The sequence below is a fragment of the Nematostella vectensis genome, chromosome 9 (assembly GCF_932526225.1).
Source record: "Nematostella vectensis chromosome 9, jaNemVect1.1, whole genome shotgun sequence".
Taxonomy (NCBI): domain Eukaryota; kingdom Metazoa; phylum Cnidaria; class Anthozoa; order Actiniaria; family Edwardsiidae; genus Nematostella; species Nematostella vectensis.
This window is the reverse complement of record NC_064042.1, coordinates 8,624,528-8,648,068: the sequence shown is the minus strand read 5'-3', so window position 1 is coordinate 8,648,068 and position 23,541 is coordinate 8,624,528. Positions and strand designations below refer to the sequence as shown.

Here is a 23,541-nt window from a genome sequence, read left to right as displayed (position 1 = left end):
AAGGGCTTCAGGTTTTGTTAGCGACAGCAGCACATAGAACATGGCGCGCGGGGGCCTGGGACTGGGCAGCCAATGGCCCAGTACTCAAGCAGTTGCATTAGCGTTTGTGATTGGTTGAACGAAAGTCACACATCAGTGTCACAGAGACAAAAGTCGGTTCGGCGGTAGGAAAACGCGCAACGACGCCTTCGAACTTATTTTGCAAATGCTGCCACAAAAGATTTAACGTACTTTTAGCAACAAAAGCGCCCGTATTCGGAATAATGTAGTGCACGTTTCACAGTAAAACATTCGTCACATAAGTTGGATATAAGGTATTTAATCCTTTAAAAAAAGTTAGGCACCAGCCCTTGTATTGACAGACAACCAAACGCACAATATCAAAAAAGGCACACGTTCTTGAGTACACACATATAAGGGAGTATAAGGGAGTGTTCATTAATTACACCAATTGCAGAGCCCCCCTTTCATTTCGGTGTTCTCCCCCCCCCCCCTTTATAGAACCCCCAAATTTTCCTTCTTTTTCCCTTAGAGGACCTTTATTTTCGGAGACCCCGTTTTGGTGGTTAAACATTTTCGGAACCCCCCCCCCCCCCTCAATATCTTCCTTCCCTCCCCCCCTCGGTGTATTTAATAAACACTCCCTAACGTCACCGAAGTTAACAGACGCTGTTCAAGCAAAGCCAATACATGATAACGTGAGGAACTCAAATAATAATAACAATTGGGGCTCTGCGTTCCAAAAGGTCTTGATGTTGGGATAAATTCTTCCACATTTAATATTTGAGGAGTCCATCTTGTTAGCAAGTAAGACTTTTCTAGGACTACACTTAACTAATTTATACATGCAACTATAACATTTTTGCTAGAGAATTCTAATACGATTTATTAAAAATACCTTACATTTGAGCGACACATGTTTAGCAAAGCTGCGCGTTCTACTTTCTGGCATTTTCTCATACACCTTTCTAAGTTTAGTGGCGGTCCCTAAATAGTTCAGTGGTACATCCCCATGAGAAAACGCACACATTTCGTAAGGGCTTTATTCTTGGCGGTCTCTAGACTCTCATCAGCTGTTGAAGTTATCTGGGAATCGCCGATCCACACGATACAGAAATAAACATTGGCTACTGTGCGTGGCTCAATGTGCACATCAGCCAAACCCAGCGAACGAAATACAGTTTGTGCTTTCAACAGAAAACCATTGGAATCTTCAAAGGTATCGTAGAGTAAGGCAGCAAGGCGTTCCTTGGGAGAGTTAACATGGTGGACTTCACCCCATGGTAAACTTGTAGGTGTAACAGCACATAGAAGAGGGGGAGAAATTTCCTTGCATACTTTATCACTAGAAGAGATTACCTTGCATACTTTATCAGTTGAAGTGGTTTCCTTGGAGGCTTCCTCTGTTGAAGAGGTTTCCTTGAATACTTCCTTAGTTGAAGAGGTTTCCTGACACCCTTTTTCAGTTGAAGATATTTCTTTGAAAAGTTCTTCTGGTAACGATGCCTCCTTGCTCATTTCTTTAGGAGAATAGATTTCCTTACACGTTTCTTCAGGCGAAGAGGGTTTCTTACACGCTCTTTTACTGCCCTCGACTGTCTCATATCGACTTCCGCTTCTAGCTGCATTGCGATCTTCTAAGGTGTCTTGGGGGCTTTCTCCATCGTCGCCATTGCAGGCTTCTCCATTGTTCTTGGTACATGGTAATAACTGGCCAGAAGAGGTACCATAGATAGTAGCATCATAATTGTTAGTAAGCTTGGCCGTTTCTTTGTTTTCACTAATGCTGCAAGATGACCAAGCTTCACTCCAAGGCTCTGTTGGTGGAATAGTCATCTTTCCATCACTTGAAGCTCTGCCAACCGAAGCCGCCAAGACCTCCATCCCAACGATGTTACCAAAGGCTACTGCATCATCACACTCATCGATGTTAGCCTTTGGAATCCTGTGCAATGAAGAACATACATTTGCAGGACAATCCTGAATTATTTCATTGTGGATGATCCCAGTACTTGTTCTTCCAGCGACTACAGATTTTGTTGTGCCGTTGACATCAATCGTGCTTGGCTCACTCGTGTCAACTGAAGAATAGAGATTGGCAGCGTTCAGCGCCTCCGCACACAATTCAGTGACCTTAGAATTCGGTGCGCCATTGACTTTACTTTGGGTGGGTAAGTTATCCACATTCGGGTCCTTCGGCTTTGCGGAGAGTCTTATTTTTAATTCGTCTTTTGTCTCGAGACAAGATACGTTTACTGAGGACACTTTCCGAGCGATGGCAAGGAAGGTCACCCAGTCAAACTGTCGACCACTTTTTCTTAGATCAGCTCTTAAATTCTCGAGAGCTTGTCGCACTGGTTTACATTCCTCCACTTTTTTGAGAGGATGTTCTCCTGTTCCGGCCTTATGTAAGAAAGACAGGACTTTCTGTAGAAGGCAAGACTCGTATTGGGAGAGACAGATCTCCTTTGCTGATGCAAAGCCCTGTGAAAGTTCCTCCCTTTGCTGCGACTGTGACTTCAGAGATATTGTACAGCTCATTATGTCACTATCACTCCCTCTTACATGAAATATGTACTTATTTCTCTCTAGAAATGTTTCCCAATTCAATTGGGTAGAATACGGTTTGAGAAGAGTGTTGAGTTCCTGTACTTCTTCTTTGATGCATTTACATTTTACAATGTACTTTAGTACATTTCCACCAGGACTCTCTTGCAAATACTCCAACAGCCGGTTCCGTAGTTTCACATCGAGTTTGCGTAACTTTGTTTTTGAAATCATTACCGTTGAATCTTTTGACTGTACCTCGTTAGAAGGTCTGGAACCTTGTGGTTGTCCCTTCGGCTTGTCTAAAGGCCGGAATTCTGGACTTAGGGATACCTTGCAGTTCATAATGTTATCATAATTTCCAATAACTTTGAACATGTATTTATTTCTATGTAGGAATGCCTCCCAACTGAATTCGGTCGAAGAAGGCTTTAGAAGACTATTCATTACCTGCACGCCTTTCAGAATGCATTTCTGGTTCACTATGTCTCTAAGCGCGTGCTCTCCAGAATTTGTTTGCAAATACGACAGAAGTCTGTTTCTAAGACTTGAGTCGAGTTTTCGCAGTTGGTTTTTTGAAAGTTTTACGGGTGCATGCTCTGTAATATTTGAATCTTTAGAAGTATGTGCGTCCAATGAATTATCGGTTAATCTAGAAGTGGTGCTTGGGCAACGTTTTTTATGACATTCTTTCAGCGAAACACACCACTCTTGTGTACCCTTCAAGGTTCTTTGACTCAAATCCAGAGTATCATTGCACTTGCCAAGGAACGTTTTCCACTTGAATGGCTCTGCTGAATCAAATGTTGTGACATGAATTTTGCATATAAGCTCCTGAAGTTCGGGATCGTTTCCAATATGCCCAATCGGCAATGGTTCGTTGCGTTTTCTCAAAAGGTGACAGACCCGGCTCAGGAGTTTCAATTCATCTGGAGATAACCGTGGAACTGTAGTAATGCTATGACTAGAAACAGATGAAATGTCGTCACTTGTGTCCTGCTCTTGTTCTGAAATGGATGATGTTGGCTCTTCCTCATATGATGAACCATCGTGGATTCTTGTAGACTCCTCAGCTGAGACGACATCACTAGAGAAGGACGAAAGGGAGCTTATACTGCCTGCTTCCGCAACACGAGGTTCCTGGCTATGATACAAGCTCATCTTGGAGATCCCTGTATCAGAATCCTCACAAAGTGACGACTTGTCGCTATCAAATACAGAATGTGTGATTCCAGGACTTGAGAAGGAGGGCCCATTACCTTTATTCACCTGTGACGAAAGAGTTTGAGACGTTTTCTTTGGGCATTCATTTGAAATTGCATTTTTCTTCAACGCTATAGTGTGCAGAGAATTGGTCTTCCAGGTAAAACAAAGGACGTCACTATAATTCTCAACAAGAAATCGACCGAACTTGAACTTCTTGCCATCAGATTCCAAGGCTTTTTTAATGCTTTCTTTGAGAATTTGTAAACTGGGCTGTTCACAAAACGACCCAACGCCAATAGGCTCCGTTTGTGTCTTCAGAAGTTCATAAAGCTTGTGTCTTAGCTTCACTTTTAAATCGTGAAGCTCATCCCTTTTTGAGGAAACTGGGGTTTTCTTGGGACTAAGAGAGAAAGCTTGACTTTTTATTTCATCTTTCCCTTGAAAGTGAACTTTAGCTAAGCTTTCCTGCTTGTCACACGGAACAGATATATCTCCAGCATCTTCCACGTGTTTTTTAGTGTTTAGTCTTGAATCACCTACCCCTTGCAGCCGAAACAAGACTTGCCCGGGGTTTTCGAGATCCAACTTGAACACATCTTCGTTTGAGGAAAGAAAGCTGAGTAAAACGGCCGATGAGCCTGCAATACTGAACAGCTCAGAGTTGAAAAGAAGGAGGAGTTCCTTCACGTTGGGCAATTGACTAGCTTCTTTTACGCCACACTTCGATTGCTTTCCAAGTGTTAATAGCTCGATCAGCTCTTTCTTTAGCTGTTCATCAACACAAATCCCTGTACTTAACGACGAAGACTCCTTCTCGATGGCAACTGATGAAGGGCTTTCGGTGCCATTTTGGAGGCAATTGTTTGAGCTATTTGAAGTTTGTTGGTGTTCGCTGACGTTGTTTGACGGTTGACAATTCTCAAAAACCTTCAAAGAAACACACCACTGCTTTCTTGTGTCCATAGTCAAATCGAGAGTATCACTGCATCGTTTTAGAAAACTAAGCCAATTGAAGGGTTTGTTTGAGATGTTATGTATTCTTTTTATTAAATTGTGAACTTGTGAATCGCTTGAAAGATGCCCAATTGGTAATGGGCCACCGTGTCTCTTGAGTACCTCGCATGCCTTTCTTAACAAGTTCAATTCATCAAATAATTGTTGGTCTGCAGCAATATTTTCACTAGAGTTAGATGAAATGCCATCACCAGTAGTACGACCTTGTTTCGAAGAAACCAAGATTTCCCCAGTCAAACATTCAGTTGATGCCACAAGGCTTGAAACCGTATGAATCACGTTCTGTTGATCCTGTTCCAAAGTTGTTCGGACATCGCTAGACGGTGAAAAGAGGCTTTCTATAATGTCTTTTCCTGACACAGGAGTTTGACTGCCCATCCCAGAGTTTTCTTTTTCAGATTCTACATCACTCGATGACACGAGGTGACTTGAGTCAGATGAGTTGTCTTCTATGTTCATCTGTGAGGGATCAGTGGCATGGGTATTCTCTTCTTCTCTGTCAGGACTGTGAAGTGAATATTGTTCCATGACATCCGACGGCCGATTTGCCTTACTCGAGCTTATTTTTTTTCTCAACGACACCGTGTGTAGAGTCCCATTGATCCGGGTGAATTGAAATACATCATTGCATTCGTCAACAAGATATTTCCCAAACTTGAAGCGCTTTCCACTAACCATTCCTATTATTTCTTTAAGAGGGCCAAATTCTGGCAGGTGGCACAAAGTAGAAACGAAAACTGGCTGAGACCGTGGCTCCAGATAATCGCAAACTTTTTCTTTGAGCTGCTCCTTGAGATGACAAAGTTCTTCTGAATTGACAGAAGATAGGCGATACTCATACCCGTGAGGCAACGCTGGAGTATCACTGATATCCTTCAATTCTGGATTTAGAGCTTTACAGTTTTTTTGGCGCAATTGGTCGATCACTACATCCTGTTTTCTCTGAACAGACTCGTCACCTTGACCGACATCATGCTGCCTCTCAGTCATTCTACAATAGGTTTTGGCATCGATAGAGTACACCACAAAAGTATCTAAATAGGTTTGAATGAACGACTTAAGAACTCCTTCGCCACCCTCATCATGACAACGAACAGGATCTATAACTTTTAACATGGAGTAATAACGTCTTGTAAGATGATCAAGAGGCTGGGCTTGGTAGTCCTGCGCTTTGAACAACTCAGTCAAATTTCGTTTCAGGGGTTCTATGACTTCACTAATTGCCGAAACTGTTCCTGCATGATCTAAAATACCTGTAAAAGAAGAACACATTATTGTGAACGAGGACAGTAGACAAATATCAGCTTGGAAAAGGAAGCAAGGCTATATTTTCGATCGAACATATTCAACTTTCCTTTCAGATGGATATCTCGAAATTTCTTTAAATATTTTGGATAAGAAACAGTAAATAAGGTGTGGCTGAAAAGGATACTTTAAAGTGAAAACACAATAATTGTGTTTGATGAATATATACTTTTTACAAGCCGAGTGACTTATCTGTGATGTATTAAATAATTAAACAGGTTGTTTTATAAATTCAAAAAAAATAAATTCAAAATTTTGTGCCAGACTCTTTTTGATACAGGCTTTCTTGTTAAACAAACAAAGAGTCCTGAATAAGCCGTGCACCTTTCTTTTTTTATATAAAACACTAAGGCCTTGGACAAACGCCGTTCTTCTTGAAAACTAACTTCGTCTACATTAAAGCTGATTTAGACAGCATGATTTAGTCGTATGCGACTTGCCCGCGATACCTCTACAACTTGAGTCACAGACTGCACTACGATGCTTGACTACAAAATTCGTAGTGTGAAACTCAGGACTAAGCCATGTTGTAGGCAGGTCACATGTGACTAAATCGACAAGGGGAAGTACATGTTACCTTTTGTCCATTTTTTGAACTCAAGATCAGGTGTCTGTTTTTTAGCATCTTTAACAGCTTCCGGCTTTAATAAATTTGCTGTAAAAGAAACCATTTTGTATTAGCCCTCTGTGGTAAAAAATGAAGCATTTAGCTAAAGCAATCAAGCAAATAGTGTACTTAATAAGGGAATCAACCAAAATACCCAAAAAGTCATGTATGAATATGGTTATTCACTCTAGTAACTGACTTTGCCAAATTTTCTTTTTATATGAAGACTTCTTTAGGCAACATTTGACAAAGTCAAGTATCATCCTCGGGAACCCATGGCGTCGCGGAGATCGGGCACACAGGGAGCGCGCGAGAGAGAAAGAGGAGTGTGAAAGACGTCTTTTTCTCCTCTTTCTTTCTCGCACGCTCCCCGTTAAGCCCAATCTCCGTGACATCCTGGCTCCCCGAGGATAAGTCAAGTACCAGTTTTTGGTAGGGAAAAAGAATAAGTGTAGAATTTAACGTCGTTAATCTTTAACTTAAACAAAAGGTTCCATGTGCTTTGTACCTCGCACAGCTTTTTTTATATGCAAATAATTTATTTTTTTTAGTGTTTCCCGGGAAAGGAGGGATAGGAAGCGCTGGGAATGGAGAGTGAGGGGTTTAATAGCAAATAATAATAGGAATTCAGGCCTATATAATATATGATCTATATGAACTATGATTGATCAAACACTTTTTCTTAATTAGGATTTTGTAATTTGTAATAACCATGAAAATAACAGATGAATTTGATGTGTCATTTTATCCCATTTCAAGATCCCAACCACTTTAAAAAAATACAAATGACACACAATGAAAACAAAAAGGTACAAGAATTTTTAGAATTTCAGGCGAAGAAAATGCAAAAAAACCTACCTGGAAGCCATCTATGCAGACAAAATATGTGGAAATCTGTGAGTGAAGAGGAATTATTTCTAAGATCCATCAACTCTGATTGAGAGTATGTGATTTGGGGATGTTGTCTCTTGAACTGGTGAGCATTGTCAGTGTGATTATTAGTCTTCATGTCCATCAGGCAAGGATCAATGCAGCTATGCATGTTATAAGAAACATCTTGGGTTTCATCCTCCTTCTTATTTTCTGGTCCAATATCTGCTTCTTTCTTAATCATTTTTGGAAAAATGTTGGTAGTCTCATGCAATGTTGTCTTTAATTCAATGCTTGGTTTTCCAATATTGGTGTCTTCTCCACTTGTGCTTGGCCCATTGCTGGATATATGACAGGATACCTCCTCTGCCATGCTTGGTTTAATATCGGTGTCTTCTCTGCTTATGCTTGGCCCATTGCTGGATATATGACAGGATACCTCCTCTGCCATGCTTGGTTTATTATTGGTGTCTTCTCCGCTTATGCTTGGCCCATTGCTGGATATATGACAGGATACCTCCTCTGCCATGCTTGGTTTAATATTGGTGTCTTCCCCGCTTGTGCTTGGCCCATTGCTGGATATATGAAAGGATACCTCCTCTGCCATGCTTGGTTTAATATTGGTGTCTTCCCCTCTTGTGATTGGCCCATTGCTGGATATATGAAAGGATACCTCCTCTGCCAAGCTTGGTTTAATATTGGTGTCTTCTCCACTTGTGCTTGGCCCATTGCTGGATATATGACAGGATACATCCTCTGCCATGCTTGGTTTAATATTGGTGTCTTCCCCTCTTGTGATTGGCCCATTGCTGGATATATGGCAGGATAATTCCTCAGATGAGCTAGGTTTAATGTTGGTGTTCACCTCACCAATGCTTTGTGCCATGGTTGCAAACATAGAAGGTTTTTCCTCTGCCATATTTCTGCCAATATTGTCTTCTTCTCTATTACTCCTCAGATGAATGCTTTTCACACCATGTGATGCTTGTTTTGCAAATCTTTCTTCAATATTACTGCCATGTTCACCCATATTTGGTGCTCTGGGGCCACTTTGTGTGATTGTTGACTTTCCTTTTTTTTTTTTTTTTTTTTAGATGAATCTTGCCCCATGGCTCCACTTTGAAGAACTCTTTCCTGTGTTTGGTGGTTACCAAACTGCAATCTACGTTTAGACCAGTTTTCTATCACTTCCAAGCAATAAAGAAGTGCAAAACAAAGAATCTGTAGACAACCTGTTGATTAGAGAAGACTTTTAGTATTCAAGTTTATTAGACTAAAGACATTTAGTAGATACTTGGCGGGAACTTCATAAGAATGCCTGCTCTGATTGGTCCGCTATCTCGGAATAATGGGACAGTATTCACCGCTGAAACTCTACATCTACTTTATTAACTAATAAAACCATGTCGGTATCACATCAGTATAAATAAATACAAGGTAAAAATATACAGATCTGGAATAATTTACATAACTTATACAGTACAATATATTCATAATTTGTAAAATAAATTTATAAAATAATTTCCAATAAAGTAATTCAATTAAATAATTTAGCTTAATTAATTTATAACTTGAATACTAGAACCACTGGCCATTATCAATTAAATGCTGCTGAAGCTTCTCTTTGAATTTGCCCTTTTCTTTTATGTCGGTAATTGAACCTGGTAAATTGTTCCAAAATTTTATAGACCACGGGAAAAAGCTATTTGCATGCTGGTTGCACTTGGAATGTGTTATATGGAAGCGCTTGGAGTTGCCATTCCTTGAAGGCCGGTCCATCGGAACCAAGAAGGGCTCTCTCTCAATGTCCACAGTTCCATAAACAACCTGATGGAACATGGACATTCGAGAGAGAGTCCGTCTGCCCTCAAGGGATGGCCACTCCAGCTCTCTTAGCATGTTTGTTACGACCCCTGGCTCCCTCAAATAATTATTATAGCAAACTCTGGCTGCAGTCCTCTGCACCATATCAAGGCGGTGTTTATCCTTTTGGAGATGCGGGTACCAGGCAGAATTTGCGTATTCAAGCTTCGGTCTAACTAGACTGCAATAGAGTTTAGACTTGCAGTCTACCGAGGCTGTTCTAAAATTTCTTCTAATGACCGCAAGGGTCTGATTTGCACTAGATGTAATTTGTGCGATGTGTTTATCCCATTTTAAATCCCCTGAGAGTAGTACTCCTAGATAGGAGTGATGGTAAACCCTCTCTAGAATCCTGTTGTTAAGTATATAGGGATGGTCTGGAATTTTCGCTCTGCTTGTGGAGAAGCACATAGTGTGGCATTTCTCCACATTAAAGGCCATTTGCCAATCCCTCTCCCATCTATTTAGAGCATCAAGATCGTTTTGTAAAGCTAGGCTGTCATTTGAGCCATCAATAGTGCGATATAAAAGGCAGTCATCTGCAAAAAGCCTAATAGTTGACGAGATATTTAGAGGGAGATCATTTACAAAAAGCAGGAACAAAAGTGGTCCTAAAACTGTTCCTTGTGGTACACCAGAGGTAACAGAGCATTGACTGGATGTTGCACCCTCTAGTGTTACACACTGTGATCTCTGGGTGAGGAAATCTTCCATCCAGGTCAGCAAGCTACCCCTGATGCCATAATAGCTTTATTTGTAAAGAAGTCGTCTATGCGGCACTCGGTCAAAGGCCTTTGAAAAATCTAAGATAAAAGCATCAACCCGTTTCCCTTGATTTATGGCGCTTACTAAGTCATGGCATGTTATAATTAATTGTGTTTCACAGTTCCTCCTTTTACGGAAACCATGTTGAAAATCGCTAAGTATGCCATGCTGCTCCAAATGTTGCCAAACATGGTGGCATATTACATGCTCCAAAATTTTGCAAGTAACAGATGTAAGGGAAACGGGTCGATAGTTATTTGGTGATGATCTTTTGCCTTTTTTAAAAATTGGTACTACATTGGCAATTTTCCAGTCCATGGGTAATTTTCCCTGATCTAAGGACTGTTGGAAAAGTTGTGTATATAGGGGTGCCAACTCTTGGGATAATTCCTTTAAAATACGAGTTGGCAATTTATCAGGCCCCCCAGCCTTATTTGAATCAATTGAATTCAAAAGCTTCTGAACACCATTTGAGGTGACTATGATTTTACCCATTTCTGGGCTTGATGAATTTGGATTTAAGCTTGGTGCTGTACTAGAGTCCTCTTTAGTAAAAATAGAGAAAAAATAACCATTGAGGACATTTGCTTTGTCTAGGCTATTTGAAACAGCAATATTATGCTGGTTATGAAGTAGGTTAATACCCATGTTATCTTGCCTTTTTGATTTCACAAATCTCCAAAATTTCTTAGGTTGTTCTCTTTGAGAGGACCCTAGCAAATTATTTATATAATCTCCATATGATTTATTTAGCTTATATCTATAGGCTTTCCGAGTTTGTCTAAATTTCCTTTTGTCACTTTCCAAACCTGTACGTTTCTGGGTGTTATACAATCTTTGGACTTTTCTTTTGAGTTTTTTTAGATTGTGAGTAAACCAAGGGAGATTGTACCTACTTGAGGACATTTTAGCAGGGATATATTCCTCCATAAGAGAAGAAAGTTTTCCTTTTAACATGTCCCAGTTTTCCTGCAATGATCGAACAGTGAAGTTTGTGAAATAAACAGAGCTAAACTCTAGTAGGTCCCTTTTCATGTCAACAAAGTTCCCTTTTGAATACAGAAAGATCTTCCTCCTGATCGGGCGTGCCAGCTTTGGTGTAACTAAGGTTTGTATCTCCACACATCCATGGTCTCCCATTGCAGGTTTGACATGTACTGAGTCAACAAGGGTGCTATTTGTTGTAAAGAGCAGGTCAAGGATCTTATCACCACGGGTAGGCTTATCTACCACTTGCTCCAAACTATAAATGCTGCACATCTCCAGTAGCTTCTCGCAAGCTGTGACGTGACGGCTTCCTCTTGCAATGGTGTTTGTTTCCCAGCATATGTCTCCTCCAAGGTTGAAATCACCTCCGAGATATATAACTGAATTTCCAGACATCCTCTGTAGCTTTGAAAGGGAGCGGTCTAACTCATCAAGTGCCTCGCAAGAACTGTCAGGGTTGTAAAAAGCTCCAATATATACATGTTTCCTTCTGTTAATAGAGACTTTAATCCAAACTGTTTCGCAGTCTGAGTTAAGTTCGTAAAGCTCATGACAGCTGAGATCCTTGACTGCTAATAGAACTCCCCCATATCCATCCGGTCTATCCTTCCGAAATACTGAGTAATTAGAAGGGAAGAATTCACAGGTTTTAACACTGGGATTCAACCAGGTCTCAGTTCCAATTACTATATCTGGACTCTCAGTTGCTAGGAAAGCTTGAAATTCACAGTTCTTATTCTTTAGGCTCTGGAAGTTGATGTTAAATACCTTCAGGCCTTGTTTATGGCGTGGTCGTGAGCTCTTGCGAGCATGTTCCAACACAGAACTCGTAGAGGAATTTCTTGGTGTAGTTTTAGCAACTGGGGACGAAGTTTGACTTGGAAGAAAATTGAAGGAGTTTGAGAGCTCCAATGTTGAAGCGCTTAACAGAGTCTCAGAGAAATTGGAAGCGTCACACTTGGGGCAAAGCCATAGGCAGGACGAATTTGCCAAGGACTCGTACGATGGTATGCTAATGTCCATACATTTCGCATGGTTCCAAATGTTACACGAGTCACATTGAAGACCACGTTGGTTTGACTTCACAGGCTTCTTGCATAGGCCACATGGATATTTCCAAGCTGGTCCTGGATTAAGGCTAATGTCTCCACAGAGGAGAAGGAGACCACATAGTAGTCTTGCACGTGTTGGAGGAGAATCCAAGATGGCGGAACCAGGCCGACCATTTACTCTTATTCTTCCAGAAAACGAGGTTAAAAATGCTTCTTGGCCTACATATTGTTGATAAATCAGTCCTGGGTGTATTAAAAAGTTTTCGGGACTGTCAAAGTCCAATTTAGAACTTAAAAAAAGGGCTAAAAACAAAATTTCAAGCGGAGCTTCGAATGGACCAGCCATCCCGCCAGACCTTCTTATCATCGCGTGAATAATGAATAATGAGTCGATTTGTGAAATTACCATAAAAAAAACTTGCTTTTAGCATGTGAAATTATCGAGCTTCACATTAAAACGGCATTTTTGCTAAGCTTGATTTAGATTTATTGTACCTTAAAGATAAACGGCTTCAAACTCCCTGTGTTTTGACAATTTCCCACCAAAATAAATTTTAAAAACAAATGAAGCACATCCTCACTCTATACGAAGGAAAACGTAAAGTTTAAGCCTTCATAATGTATCCACAATCAAGAGAAGTATTTTAGTGAATATACCTTATCATCTGTAGGATTCAAAGCAAAGAAATAATTTCAAAAAACTCACAGTTCAAGCAGGTGATAATCTTGCCTTAGTTGCTCGTGAGACGTGATTTCGTTCGATCGACGTCCGCACACGGTTTTTGGCCTCGCGATGCAGTGAGCAAATTGCACGAATGAAGTTTTGCTTACCGTGTGCGCCGGGCTTTATAACAATCGTCTATGAAAGAATGGATACCTTAACTATTAATTATTGGTACTGTATTAACAGGGAAGTGTAAGGTATTAATAAAACTTACCGGCTGAAGTAACTAAAAGATTTAGAAAGATAAAAGCTCCGATTGTAGCAGGAAGATGCGAACTCCGATCAAATGCCCGGTTGCACTCTATTGAAACTAGGAGCAATCTTATTGGATGAAAAAGCCTAGTGGTGTGAATTAATTAAATATGAGTTAGGTGCGGCTCGACAGCATAAATAAAGATGATTGAGAAAGTCCCGGACATAAATTATGTGTAAATGGATTTTGAAAAATCGGACGACAACTATTCAACTTGTTTTTTTTTTTTTTTTGTTTTTTTTTGTTTTTTTTTTTTTTTTTTTGGGGGGGGGTGAGCCTTGAATGTATTTTAAGTGGCATTCTGCAACGATTTTAGAAGAGCAAAATTTACCCGCTGTTCCTGAAATTAAAATTACGAATAGCAAACAAAAGGCCCCTACTGAATTTTTCTTTACGTTAGAGAGCGCGCTGGACCCTCGTGGCTATTATGAGTTCACACTGAGAGCTAAGAATCCATATACTAACTTATAATGGTATATTGCAAGATATTTCGAAACGTATAGCCACGCCCCTATTGTACTTACAATTATACTATAGATGGCACGCAAGAGGTACTCGCATATAGGTGCATAGGGTGACTATTCCTCACGGCTCTGGTCACCTAATTCCTGGGTAACTACCTTCACGTGGTGCACCTGTCTTAGACAAAATGTTATCCTAGGGACCGAGCGAGGGACGGTATATTCCCTCTCGGGTAGGTGGAGCTCTTCAGCCTTGGTCGGCAGTCCACCTAGGGGAAGGAAAACCCTGATTTCAAACCTCCGCTGCCTTGCGGCCATACCCTGTCATGGGAAAGGCTCTCAAAAAGTCTGGACACCGGCAAACCCCCCGATAGATACTACTTGTTCTATGGGGAAGACGGCGGCTGCAACAAAGCACCCGTGGAGTGTTAAGGGCAAGTGAAGTCATCCATGGTTTATCTTGGCCATCCACTGCATCTGGTTCTGTCTTCCAGTCGTCTAGACATTGTCCTGCCACTGGTCCATGATGGCTCCAGACGAGAGAGTGAGGTCGACGATGCGCAACTCTTCTTCACTTAAATCAAAATTTATAGCGCAAGTCATCTATCATTTTTTTCACTTCATCACCCTAATCCAAAGTCCTGTGGCGACAGGCACGCAACGAAGCGACAGGTGTGGGTACACTGGAAGTCGTAGATGCAAACCTGCACATAGGCGGCTCAGGCCATAGGGTCGCTATTCACTGACTGGAGCAGCAGTGGATCTCGGCAGCAGTCTGAGTGACTGAGCAGCCCTATTTAGGAACGCACTGCTCACCTCCATGGCAAGAGGAGAGGACTAGAAAAGGTGTCCCAAACATTGCCTGCTCCACCTTACCCTATCCAGTTTACCGCGACTGGAGGGGGCCCTATTTATGCGGTCGAAACAAAGGAAGTAAACTAAAAGCAAGATTCACACCACTAACCGCTGCAGCCTGGAACGTTCGCACACTCCTTGACAGAGGTGGCTCCGAAAGACCCGAGAGACGCACAGCACTTGTCGCAAGCGAACTTGGTAGATACAACATTGACATCGCTGCTCTTAGTGAAACCAGACTAGCGGGAGAGGGCATGTTATGCGAGAGAGGTACAGACTATACTTTCTTCTGGAGTGGACGCAGCCCGGTAGAGAGAAGAGAAGCAGGAGTGGGGTTTGCTGTTAAGTCGTCCATTGCTTGCAAGCTACCTGATCCACCTAAGGGTATAAGTGACCGTCTTATGACATTGAGGCTGCCCCTTTCCAATGATAAAAGGTTCGCCACTATCATTAGTGCCTATGCACCTACAATGACCAACCCGGATGAGATAAAGGACAAGTTTTACGAAGATCTAAACAATGTCATCAACACTGTTCCTCAAGCAGACAAGCTCATTATTCTAGGCGACTTCAACGCAAGAGTTGGGTGCGACAGTTCCATATGGGAAGGAGTGATTGGAAATCATGGAGTCGGCAATTGCAACAGCAATGGTCTTCTCCTTCTCTAAACATGTGCAGAGCACGAGCTTCTAATCACAAACACCATCTTCAAACTTCCCACCCGTAACAGAACATCTTGGATGCACCCCCGCTCAAAGCACTGGCATCTGATAGACTATTCCATCGTGCGTAAAAGAGACAGACAGGATGTTCGGGTCACAAAGACCATGTGTGGCGCTGATTGTTGGACAGACCACCGTCTTGTTGTTTCCAAACTTAATATTCGTGTCCAACCAAAGAGAAGGCCTCAGGGTGTAAAGAAGACTAAACGTCTGAATACCAGCAAGCTGAAAGTCAGTGAGACTAAAAACACCTTTTCTGATACTCTGAAACAACGCTTGGATTCCACTCTGCTAAATGGCCAGGACGTTGAGACTGCATGGGCAGGACTCCGTGAATTGGTTTACAACACGGCTTTAGAGTGCCTCGGGCAAAAAATCAGAAAGCACAAAGACTGGTTTGATGATAACAGCACGGAGATTGAACAACTGCTAGAGGAAAAGCGTCGTGCGTACAAAGCTCATCTCGTTGACCCATCGTCAATTTCAAAACTTGATACACTAAGAAAAGTACGAAGCACCGTCCAAGCAAAGCTGCGTCAGATGCAAGATACCTGGCTCAGTAGGAAAGCTGATGAGATCCAGGACTATGCTGACAGAAACGACATGAAAAATTTCTACAACAGCTTAAATGAAATCTATGGTCCTACTACCTCAGGCTCATTGTCTCCACTTCTCAGTGCTGATGGGGAAACACTGATCTCCGATAAAGATAAAGTCCTGGCGAGGTGGGCAGAACACTTTGAGAGTGTCCTGAATAGACCCTCGGCAATAAATGACGAAGCCATTAACAGACTACCTCAAGTTCCTGTCGACGAAACCATGGACGTTGTACCAACATTCGTGGAAATTCAGAAAGCAGTCAACCTTCTATCCAGTGGCAAAGCCCCAGGGTCAGACTCCATACCAGCGGAAGTCTACAAAGAGGGAGGTGCGGCTCTGACGGAGAAACTTTACCAGCTTTTTCAGCTCATCTGGAATCACGAGGCAGTGCCTCAGGACTTTAAGGATGCCTCCATTATACATCTCTACAAACGCAAAGGAAACCGCCGTATCTGCGATAATCATCGAGGAATCTCCCTGCTGTCCATCGCTGGCAAAATTCTGGCCAGAGTCTTACTCAATCGTCTCATTGTACATCTTGAGCAAGGCCTCCTACCTGAAAGTCAATGTGGTTTCCGGAAGGAGCGCGGGACAACTGACATGATATTTGCTGCAAGGCAACTTCAGGAGAAGTGTCAAGAACAAAATGTCGACCTGTATTCCACCTACGTCGACCTGACAAAAGCGTTTGATACTGTCAGTAGAGAGGGCCTCTGGAAAATAATGGCGAAGTTTGGCTGTCCCAGCAAATTCATAAACATCGTACGCCAATTACATGACGGCATGCTTGCGAGCGTCCAGGACAACGGAGAAACCTCTCATTCTTTCCCTGTCTCAAACGGAGTTAAGCAAGGATGCGTCCTTGCCCCTACTCTATTCAGTCTGATGTTCTCAGCCATGCTGACTGACGCTTTTAAAGATGATGAGGTAGGCATCGGCATCAAGTATCGTTTCGATGGCTCTGTGTTCAATCTCAGGAGGCTTCAGGCGAAATCCAAGATCTCGGCTGATACTGTAAACGACCTCTTATTCGCTGACGATTGTGCCCTCAATGCTACCTCTCAAGCAGACCTGCAACACAGCGTAGATCTGTTTTCTAGTGCCTGTAATAACTTCGGCCTCAAAATAAACACCAAAAAGACGGAGGCTATGCATCAGCCAGCGCCTGGAAAGCCCTACACTGAACCTAACATCATCATCAATGGTCAAAAACTCAATGCTGTTGACAAATTTACCTACCTTGGCAGTACTCTCTCCAGAAACGTTGTCCTCGATGACGAAGTTACCAACAGACTCGCCATAGCAAGCGCCGCATTTGGAAGGCTTCGTAAGAACGTTTGGAAAAGGAGAGGGATAAGAACAGATACAAAGATCAAAGTGTATCGTGCCGTTGTGCTGCCTACGCTACTTTACGGGTCTGAAACCTGGACTATCTACAAGCGCCATGCGATGAAGCTTAACCATTTCCACACTACCTGTCTGAGGAAAATTCTCAATGTTCGCTGGCAAGAAAAGATCCCGGATACTGAGGTCCTTGCACGTGCAGGTCTACCCAGCATTCACACCATCCTGAAACAGTCTCAGCTTCGCTGGGCGGGGCACGTAGCTCGTATGCCTGATGAACGGCTTCCTAAGAAACTTCTGTTTGGTGAGCTTCAGCACGGAAAACGCTGCAAAGGTGGCCAGAAGAAGAGATTTAAAGACACCCTAAAACTCTCGCTGAAAGCATTCAACATCGATCACACCTCGTGGGAGCTTCTGGCACAAAACCGTCAAGGTTGGCGCCGTGTCATTCGCAACGGTGCTGCGGCATGCGAGGCAAATTGGACAGCTGCCGCAGAGGAGCGTAGAGCCGCCAGAAAGTCTCAAGATCCCAAAGCTGCAACAATACCATGCCCTCAGTGCCCCAGGCTTTTCCGTGCACAGATTGGCCTTATTAGCCATCTGCGCACCCACAAGCGTCCTTAGTCCCGCTCAGGATGACGGTGAAAATGAAAAAATTGAACACGATGGTCCTCGTCGTAGCGACGGACAAACAACAAAACACTCGCATATATAGTTTGCCTTTCAATACGAGCTATGAGCTACAAATCCACATGCTTACTTATATCGGTATATTACCGGATATAATCAATTGCATTACCACGCCCCTATAGTATTTACAGTTATACTAGAGATGACGGGAATGAAGTAATATTGTCGCTTTTACAAAGTTCCTTCCAATACGCATTTCAAGCTAAAAATCAATATACTCGCCGATATTTGTATATTGCAGGATATAGTTAAATGTATAACCATGCCCTTATAGTACTTAGAGCCCTTCTAGAGATGGTACAGATGGAGTTTAAATACATACTAACACAGTTTCACAAATGTTTGGTCCACCAAAATACAAAAAACGTGCAGGGCATTGCCCATATGTCATTAACAGTTCTAGATGAGATGAAACAAATTGAACCTTTTTTTAAAAAAAGCTGGGAAGCTGAAATTAATAGAGACTGTTGCATTTAAGATAATCATTAAGAACGCCGCGACACCAATAATAAACGAAGAATAGACAATATGCTGGTTGTTCAACCCACATGCTCAACATCTGTTCCCGTGTCCACCGGAGAAGCACTGTTGATAAAAAAAAGGTTTCAGTAAGCCATTTAGTTTTTTAGTTTCAAAAACCCAATTCTTACCTGTCTCTGTTGCATTGCCACTCACAGTCCCCACCGCACAGAGCAGTGCATTTAAGCCCCGTCTTGATGCACCTGCATCTCCTTTTGCAGCCTTTATCGGGCTGGCAGCCTCACTTTACCAGCTTTATACAGTTTGAATTTGGAGGGAGCAGGCTCCAAAGAGGACGCCAGGTGCCATTGTCGGAGGATGGATAGGGCATAACAGGCTGCACCACGAGAGACTGCGCCCGGCAATAGCCAGCCTGGTATGCCGCTCTCTTTCAGTGCTGTAGAAGGGCGGCGAATGTAGGCGGGATTTCCAACCGCGGGATAGGCGGGATTTCCTCGCAATCATTTCCATCCGGACATCGTTCACTGAGGAGATCTGGCTCATCTTGGAGTAGAGGAGGACAACAAAGCGTTCAAGGGTGCCGATGCTTGCCAGAACTGTTTCCTTGTTCGGAAGGTCCGATAAGGCAGTCAAAGCCGATGAGACCTCTGGAAACGCCTCCCGGACATTCCACGCTCTCGTTTTACCTTTTCCACAAAAGAACGAGGTCTGGTCACATGAATAAAAGTTTGAGTGAAGACATTATCAAATGCAGTTCTGAATTAATTGTTCATGAAACAAGTAAAATAAAAAAAATAATCGATGATGCACGTTCCTACTCAATAGTCTTGAAACAAATACGTCCTACGTACGAAGAAAAAGACGTTTTTGTATTCGAAAAAGGTCTGTGTCTTTTTACAACTAGCACATACAGCATGCATGCTTGGTATTCCAACTTTTTACAATGAAGTTATGCCTTTTTCCTGCATTTGATTTGTACTGGGAGTGGCTCTTCCTACCGTTATGACTGGCAGGTTGATAGTGCTCCATTTTGAATATGCAGTGCTCCGATTACTCTATCAACACCTTCCTTGCCATTTCTTCAACGTCGCAAATATTCACCACACTTGTACCCGGAGAAGTCCAATTAACAGCCAGTGATAACAATTATCTCATTGTCGATAGCACATTTATCATTATTAGCGTGCTATATGTATGGTATATATTACGCTTATGCTGCCTCTAGTATAATTGTAAGTTCGTATTGAAAGGCACTTTATATAAGCGATATACCTCCTTCGTGCAATCTCTAGTACAACTGTAAGTACAATAGGGGCGTGGCTATACAGTTGGGAATATCTTGCAATATACCATTATGAGTTAGTATATGTAATCTTAGCTCTCAGTTGGTATTGAAAAGGATCTCTATATAAGCAATTTGCCTCTCATCTCTAGTATAACTGTAAGTACTCACATCTGGGCGTGGGTCCATATCTCGAATGAAGTTTTGTAAAGAGTATAACAATTATGTGAAGTTTGAAAGTTGTACAATAAATGGTATTGGGTTTAATGCTGATTAAAGGAAATAATTTATTCCATCCCTGAAAACTGTAAGTATCAAGGGGGCGTGGTTTATTTTTTTCGTTAAACTGTAGTTTATGTTAATACCCATCACTGGGTTAAGTTTTGTGACCGTAACATGAAAAGTATTGGTTTTAAGGGAAATTAATTCCATCTCTATAAAACTGTAAGTATACATTTTTGGGGGTGGGTCCATATCCAGAATTGCTCAGTGTGAGTTTCTCTATCATCGTGCCAAATTTCATAAATGTTCCATAAGTTTGAGCGATCCGCCACTTTTTATGCACCATTTTCTTGCACTATATGTATAAACTACGACTGGACATCGCCAAACAACGAGCTCCCTTCCCGAAACACGTTAAAATGGCATATTTCGTCGTTTGAACATGTTCTGATGCCGTCAAGCGAAAAGTGCATAAAAATACACTTTACAAAAAGAGAAACTTGGAAAATTTTTAAATATTTTCTAATAAGCTCTAGGAGGATCCCATTATTAATTTGACATAAATTATTTTGGTAAGCAATGGATTTCGTAAAATCGGACAACAACTAATAAGCTTAAAGAAGGCCTATTACGCCGCCATTTTATACTCCCGCTCATCAATGGCGAGTCTCACACAAAGCATTCATTTCCATCGGCTAATTTAAGCAAGTAAATAAGTTATTTTCACCAATTATCGTCAATAATAATCAGACTTCATTCGTAGATTTTTTTGAAGTTTTCTTGCGAATAAACCGCTGTATTTTTCAATGATAAACAATAACAAAGGAGTAGGTGATCGACATTCTTTAAGTTATCCAACATGTTTTTTTTTTTTGCGAGCCTTAAACGTACAGTATTTTAACGTTCGAAAAATAGCTAGAAATACTATTTCAGACGCTAGAAATACCTCTTCAGATAATAAAACATGGTAATTGGGTGACTGATCTGTTTGAGAGTGCAGTTGGGTTCTAGGTTAAATACTTACGGTTTATGATTGAAAATAGCTCCAATATATAGTTCAGATGCAACGGATGACAACACAGTTAAACACGGAAGAGAAAGCAAGAAACAAGGAAGGTGTGCTAGGACCAGCTTACAGCCGACACAGCCAAGCAGCACAAAAACAAAATAACATGCGTTTATTATTTTAGTTACAATGAATCAGATTTCTTGCTTGCAAACAAATTAATCCGAGTGCTATCTACACATTTTTCACTTGCGTTCTATTTTACCCGCTCAGACATATCGGACACTAAGCAATAGAAACACGTTTTCAGTTTTCCTGAATAACGGTCCTAAGACGCCACCATCGAGCACTTCTTTTTTCAACTACATTCATGTCCAGTTGTTAACATAATACATCTAATACACTAAGGAAAAAGTGTGTGGCATCTTTTATGGAGAAAAGGAGGAACTAGAAAACTCAAGATCCACACGAATGACAATCCCTAAAAGGGGGTACCGGGAATGGTTTCCTCTTTCAAATGATCAGGCAAAGAGAAGCTGCAATTAAACAATTTTTCTTAGCAAGAGAAAGCACTCGCAGACGCACTGGAGAGAGACCTGTGATTTTCACAGGAATACCACAGGTTTTTATTAATTTGAGATGGTCGTTTTCACAGGTTTAGAGCTTGTGAAAATGACTGTGAAAATATCAATGAAAATACCTGTAAAAAATCCTACGAAAAGCATTAGAAATTCCCAGGTGAAAATCACAGGTAAAATCACAGGTTTCAGCATTTAAAAAACCTGTGAAAAAAAACTGTGAAAAAAATCCTGTGATAAAACCTGTGAAAGTTTAGAAAAGCAGCTGCAAAAAATCACAGGTTTTTACAATTTCAAAACTTGTGAAGACGGTCGTTTTCAAAGCCCGCGCGTGCACAGACGGGCTGCTCAAACACGCTGATATCTCAGATGATCTGATAATGAGATTGAAATGAAGTTTAAAAACAAATTCCAATAGTGTTTCGTTGCATTTACACTTCTAAGGAACGATATCCGTCATATCATGATCAAAACTGAAATAGTATTTTATAAATTCGGATTCAGCGCGCGCTACTTTGAAATAAGATAATCAATGCGTGAAAATGTAGGGAAAACAGGTGTAATTTAGCATTATTTCTTGAGTAAATCCTAAGATAGTCTCACTAGTCTTGCTGAATGGCCGTTGAGTGAAGCAGCTCAGAATATTTCCTTTTCTGGAAACACTTTTTTTGTTTTGACATTCGAGGCATCAAAACATTGAAACAACCAATAACAGATCAAATTGTAAGATGACGTCATAACACTAGCGAGACCTAGTAAAGAAAACATGGCGGCCATAGAGAGGCGAGAATAAGAGCATAAAAAAATATCTTTCTGCTTTTTGGTAGGGTTTTAGACGTATCAAAACTTGAAAGACTTGTAGAAAAGCCTTTGGGCGTAAAGATGTGGTAAACATTTATATTTCGAATGGCTATGTTCGGTGGGAAAGTCCGATTCGGTATAGTCAATAGATGACGGCGAGGATGATGGTCATCAGGATTGAATTACAGCTTGGAAGCGTAATTATACTGGAATTTGAAGGCACACTTAACGGTGGACAAGCAGGCAGGGATTCTTGACCCTGGAGTTGACTACTCAGTACTGCAAATGGTATTCGTTGCGTCCTCCGAAGCTCATAATGCATGCATAAGTACATGCCTTACGGTGTGTTGTGTTTAGTTTCAATAAGTTATAAGTGCAGTCCGTCCGAGTTTGTCGGTCGATCATGAACATTCAGTATTCAAATTGCCTTGTGCAGGCGCTGTTAAAAGCTCAATGGGGTCTAGAATTTTTCAAAGGTGGTTCAATTTATGAAAACTATTACAATAGCTATGTGCTTAAAAAGGATTGGACCATTGGACCACAGAACCACACCTGGATCAGCCACTGCAGAAAATTACTTGACGCATACAGTATTTCATATTTGTTTTAATGACTTAATAGTGGTATACGCTTAAATCATCTCATCTGCTACACACAAAAAGCATGTGGTACACAGAATATCAAATAAAACAAATAGAAGACACAGTTTTTTTTGCTTGGCTTGTACCAACCAGCCCGTCTTTTGTATAACTCTTAAATTAAAATATTTGACAATGTCCCTAGAGCATGAATGGGCTATGACTTGATAGCCGAAAGGCTTAATTTCCCAGGAGGGGGTTGGAAGGGAAGCAGTATTCAGTTATAAACATTATGGAATGGTCCAACAGAGCTCAAAATGTCATACACCCAAAAAGGATGGAAACTTGCCACCACCAAAATATACAAGCGTGTTGGTAAAATGTTCAATCCCAAAGAAATGCAGTGGACACATGTTATGTTGTAAATGTTTTTACAGAATATGTATTATGCAATATGTCTAGAAAACAAATCATTTTCATGAGCTTATCATTCTTCTCCTAAACAATTTTACTCCAGCAGAATTCTAATGATTTGAATTCTTTCTGGTAGAAAATTTTCAGTCAGAGTAAATGGGAGAAAAGTGGAAACAATTTGTCCAATCATACAATTTTTACAATCAAGCACCATACATAAAGTGATGTGAAATAATCATGATCCCCTCTCATTTCAAAAGCCCACTGCACCTTTTGAATGCACAATATGTTGTGTCTTATATTATGTTGTAGTGC

At 41.3% G+C, this 23,541-nt stretch overlaps 2 protein-coding genes across 2 annotated transcripts; one reads left to right on the top strand and one right to left on the bottom strand.

The window, feature by feature from the left end:
• Positions 1-303: 303 nt before the first annotated feature.
• LOC5515399 lies at positions 304-13,247 on the bottom strand. The gene is made up of 5 exons (XM_048732001.1): positions 13,155-13,247; positions 12,923-13,075; positions 7,538-8,781; positions 6,650-6,727; positions 304-6,020 (listed from the first exon to the last, which is right to left on the bottom strand). Exons 3-5 carry the CDS (start codon positions 8,577-8,579, stop codon positions 997-999), a joined length of 6,144 nt encoding a protein of 2,047 aa, XP_048587958.1. The 5' UTR covers positions 8,580-8,781; positions 12,923-13,075; positions 13,155-13,247; the 3' UTR covers positions 304-996.
• Positions 13,248-14,104: 857 nt separating this feature from the next.
• LOC125572226 (craniofacial development protein 2-like) lies at positions 14,105-15,177 on the top strand. Its single transcript, XM_048732445.1, has 2 exons — positions 14,105-14,198; positions 14,540-15,177. The coding sequence occupies exons 1-2, from the start codon at positions 14,105-14,107 to the stop codon at positions 15,175-15,177; spliced, it is 732 nt and encodes a 243-aa protein (XP_048588402.1).
• Positions 15,178-23,541: the final 8,364 nt, after the last annotated feature.

Excerpts from the sequence above, each read along its gene's own strand:
- LOC5515399 (XM_048732001.1), bottom strand. The coding sequence starts at position 8,579 with ATGGGTGAACATGGCAGTAATATTGAAGAAAGATTTGCAAAACAAGCA. Across the intron at positions 6,728-7,537 it reads TCTGCATAGATGGCTTCCAG|CAAATTTATTAAAGCCGGAA; the intron begins GTAGGTTTTTTT and ends TTTCTTTTACAG. Across the intron at positions 6,021-6,649 it reads GTTCAAAAAATGGACAAAAG|GTATTTTAGATCATGCAGGA; the intron begins GTAACATGTACT and ends CTTCTTTTACAG.
- LOC125572226 (XM_048732445.1), top strand. The coding sequence starts at position 14,105 with ATGGTTTATCTTGGCCATCCACTGCATCTGGTTCTGTCTTCCAGTCGT. Across the intron at positions 14,199-14,539 it reads TGATGGCTCCAGACGAGAGA|TTTACCGCGACTGGAGGGGG; the intron begins GTGAGGTCGACG and ends TACCCTATCCAG.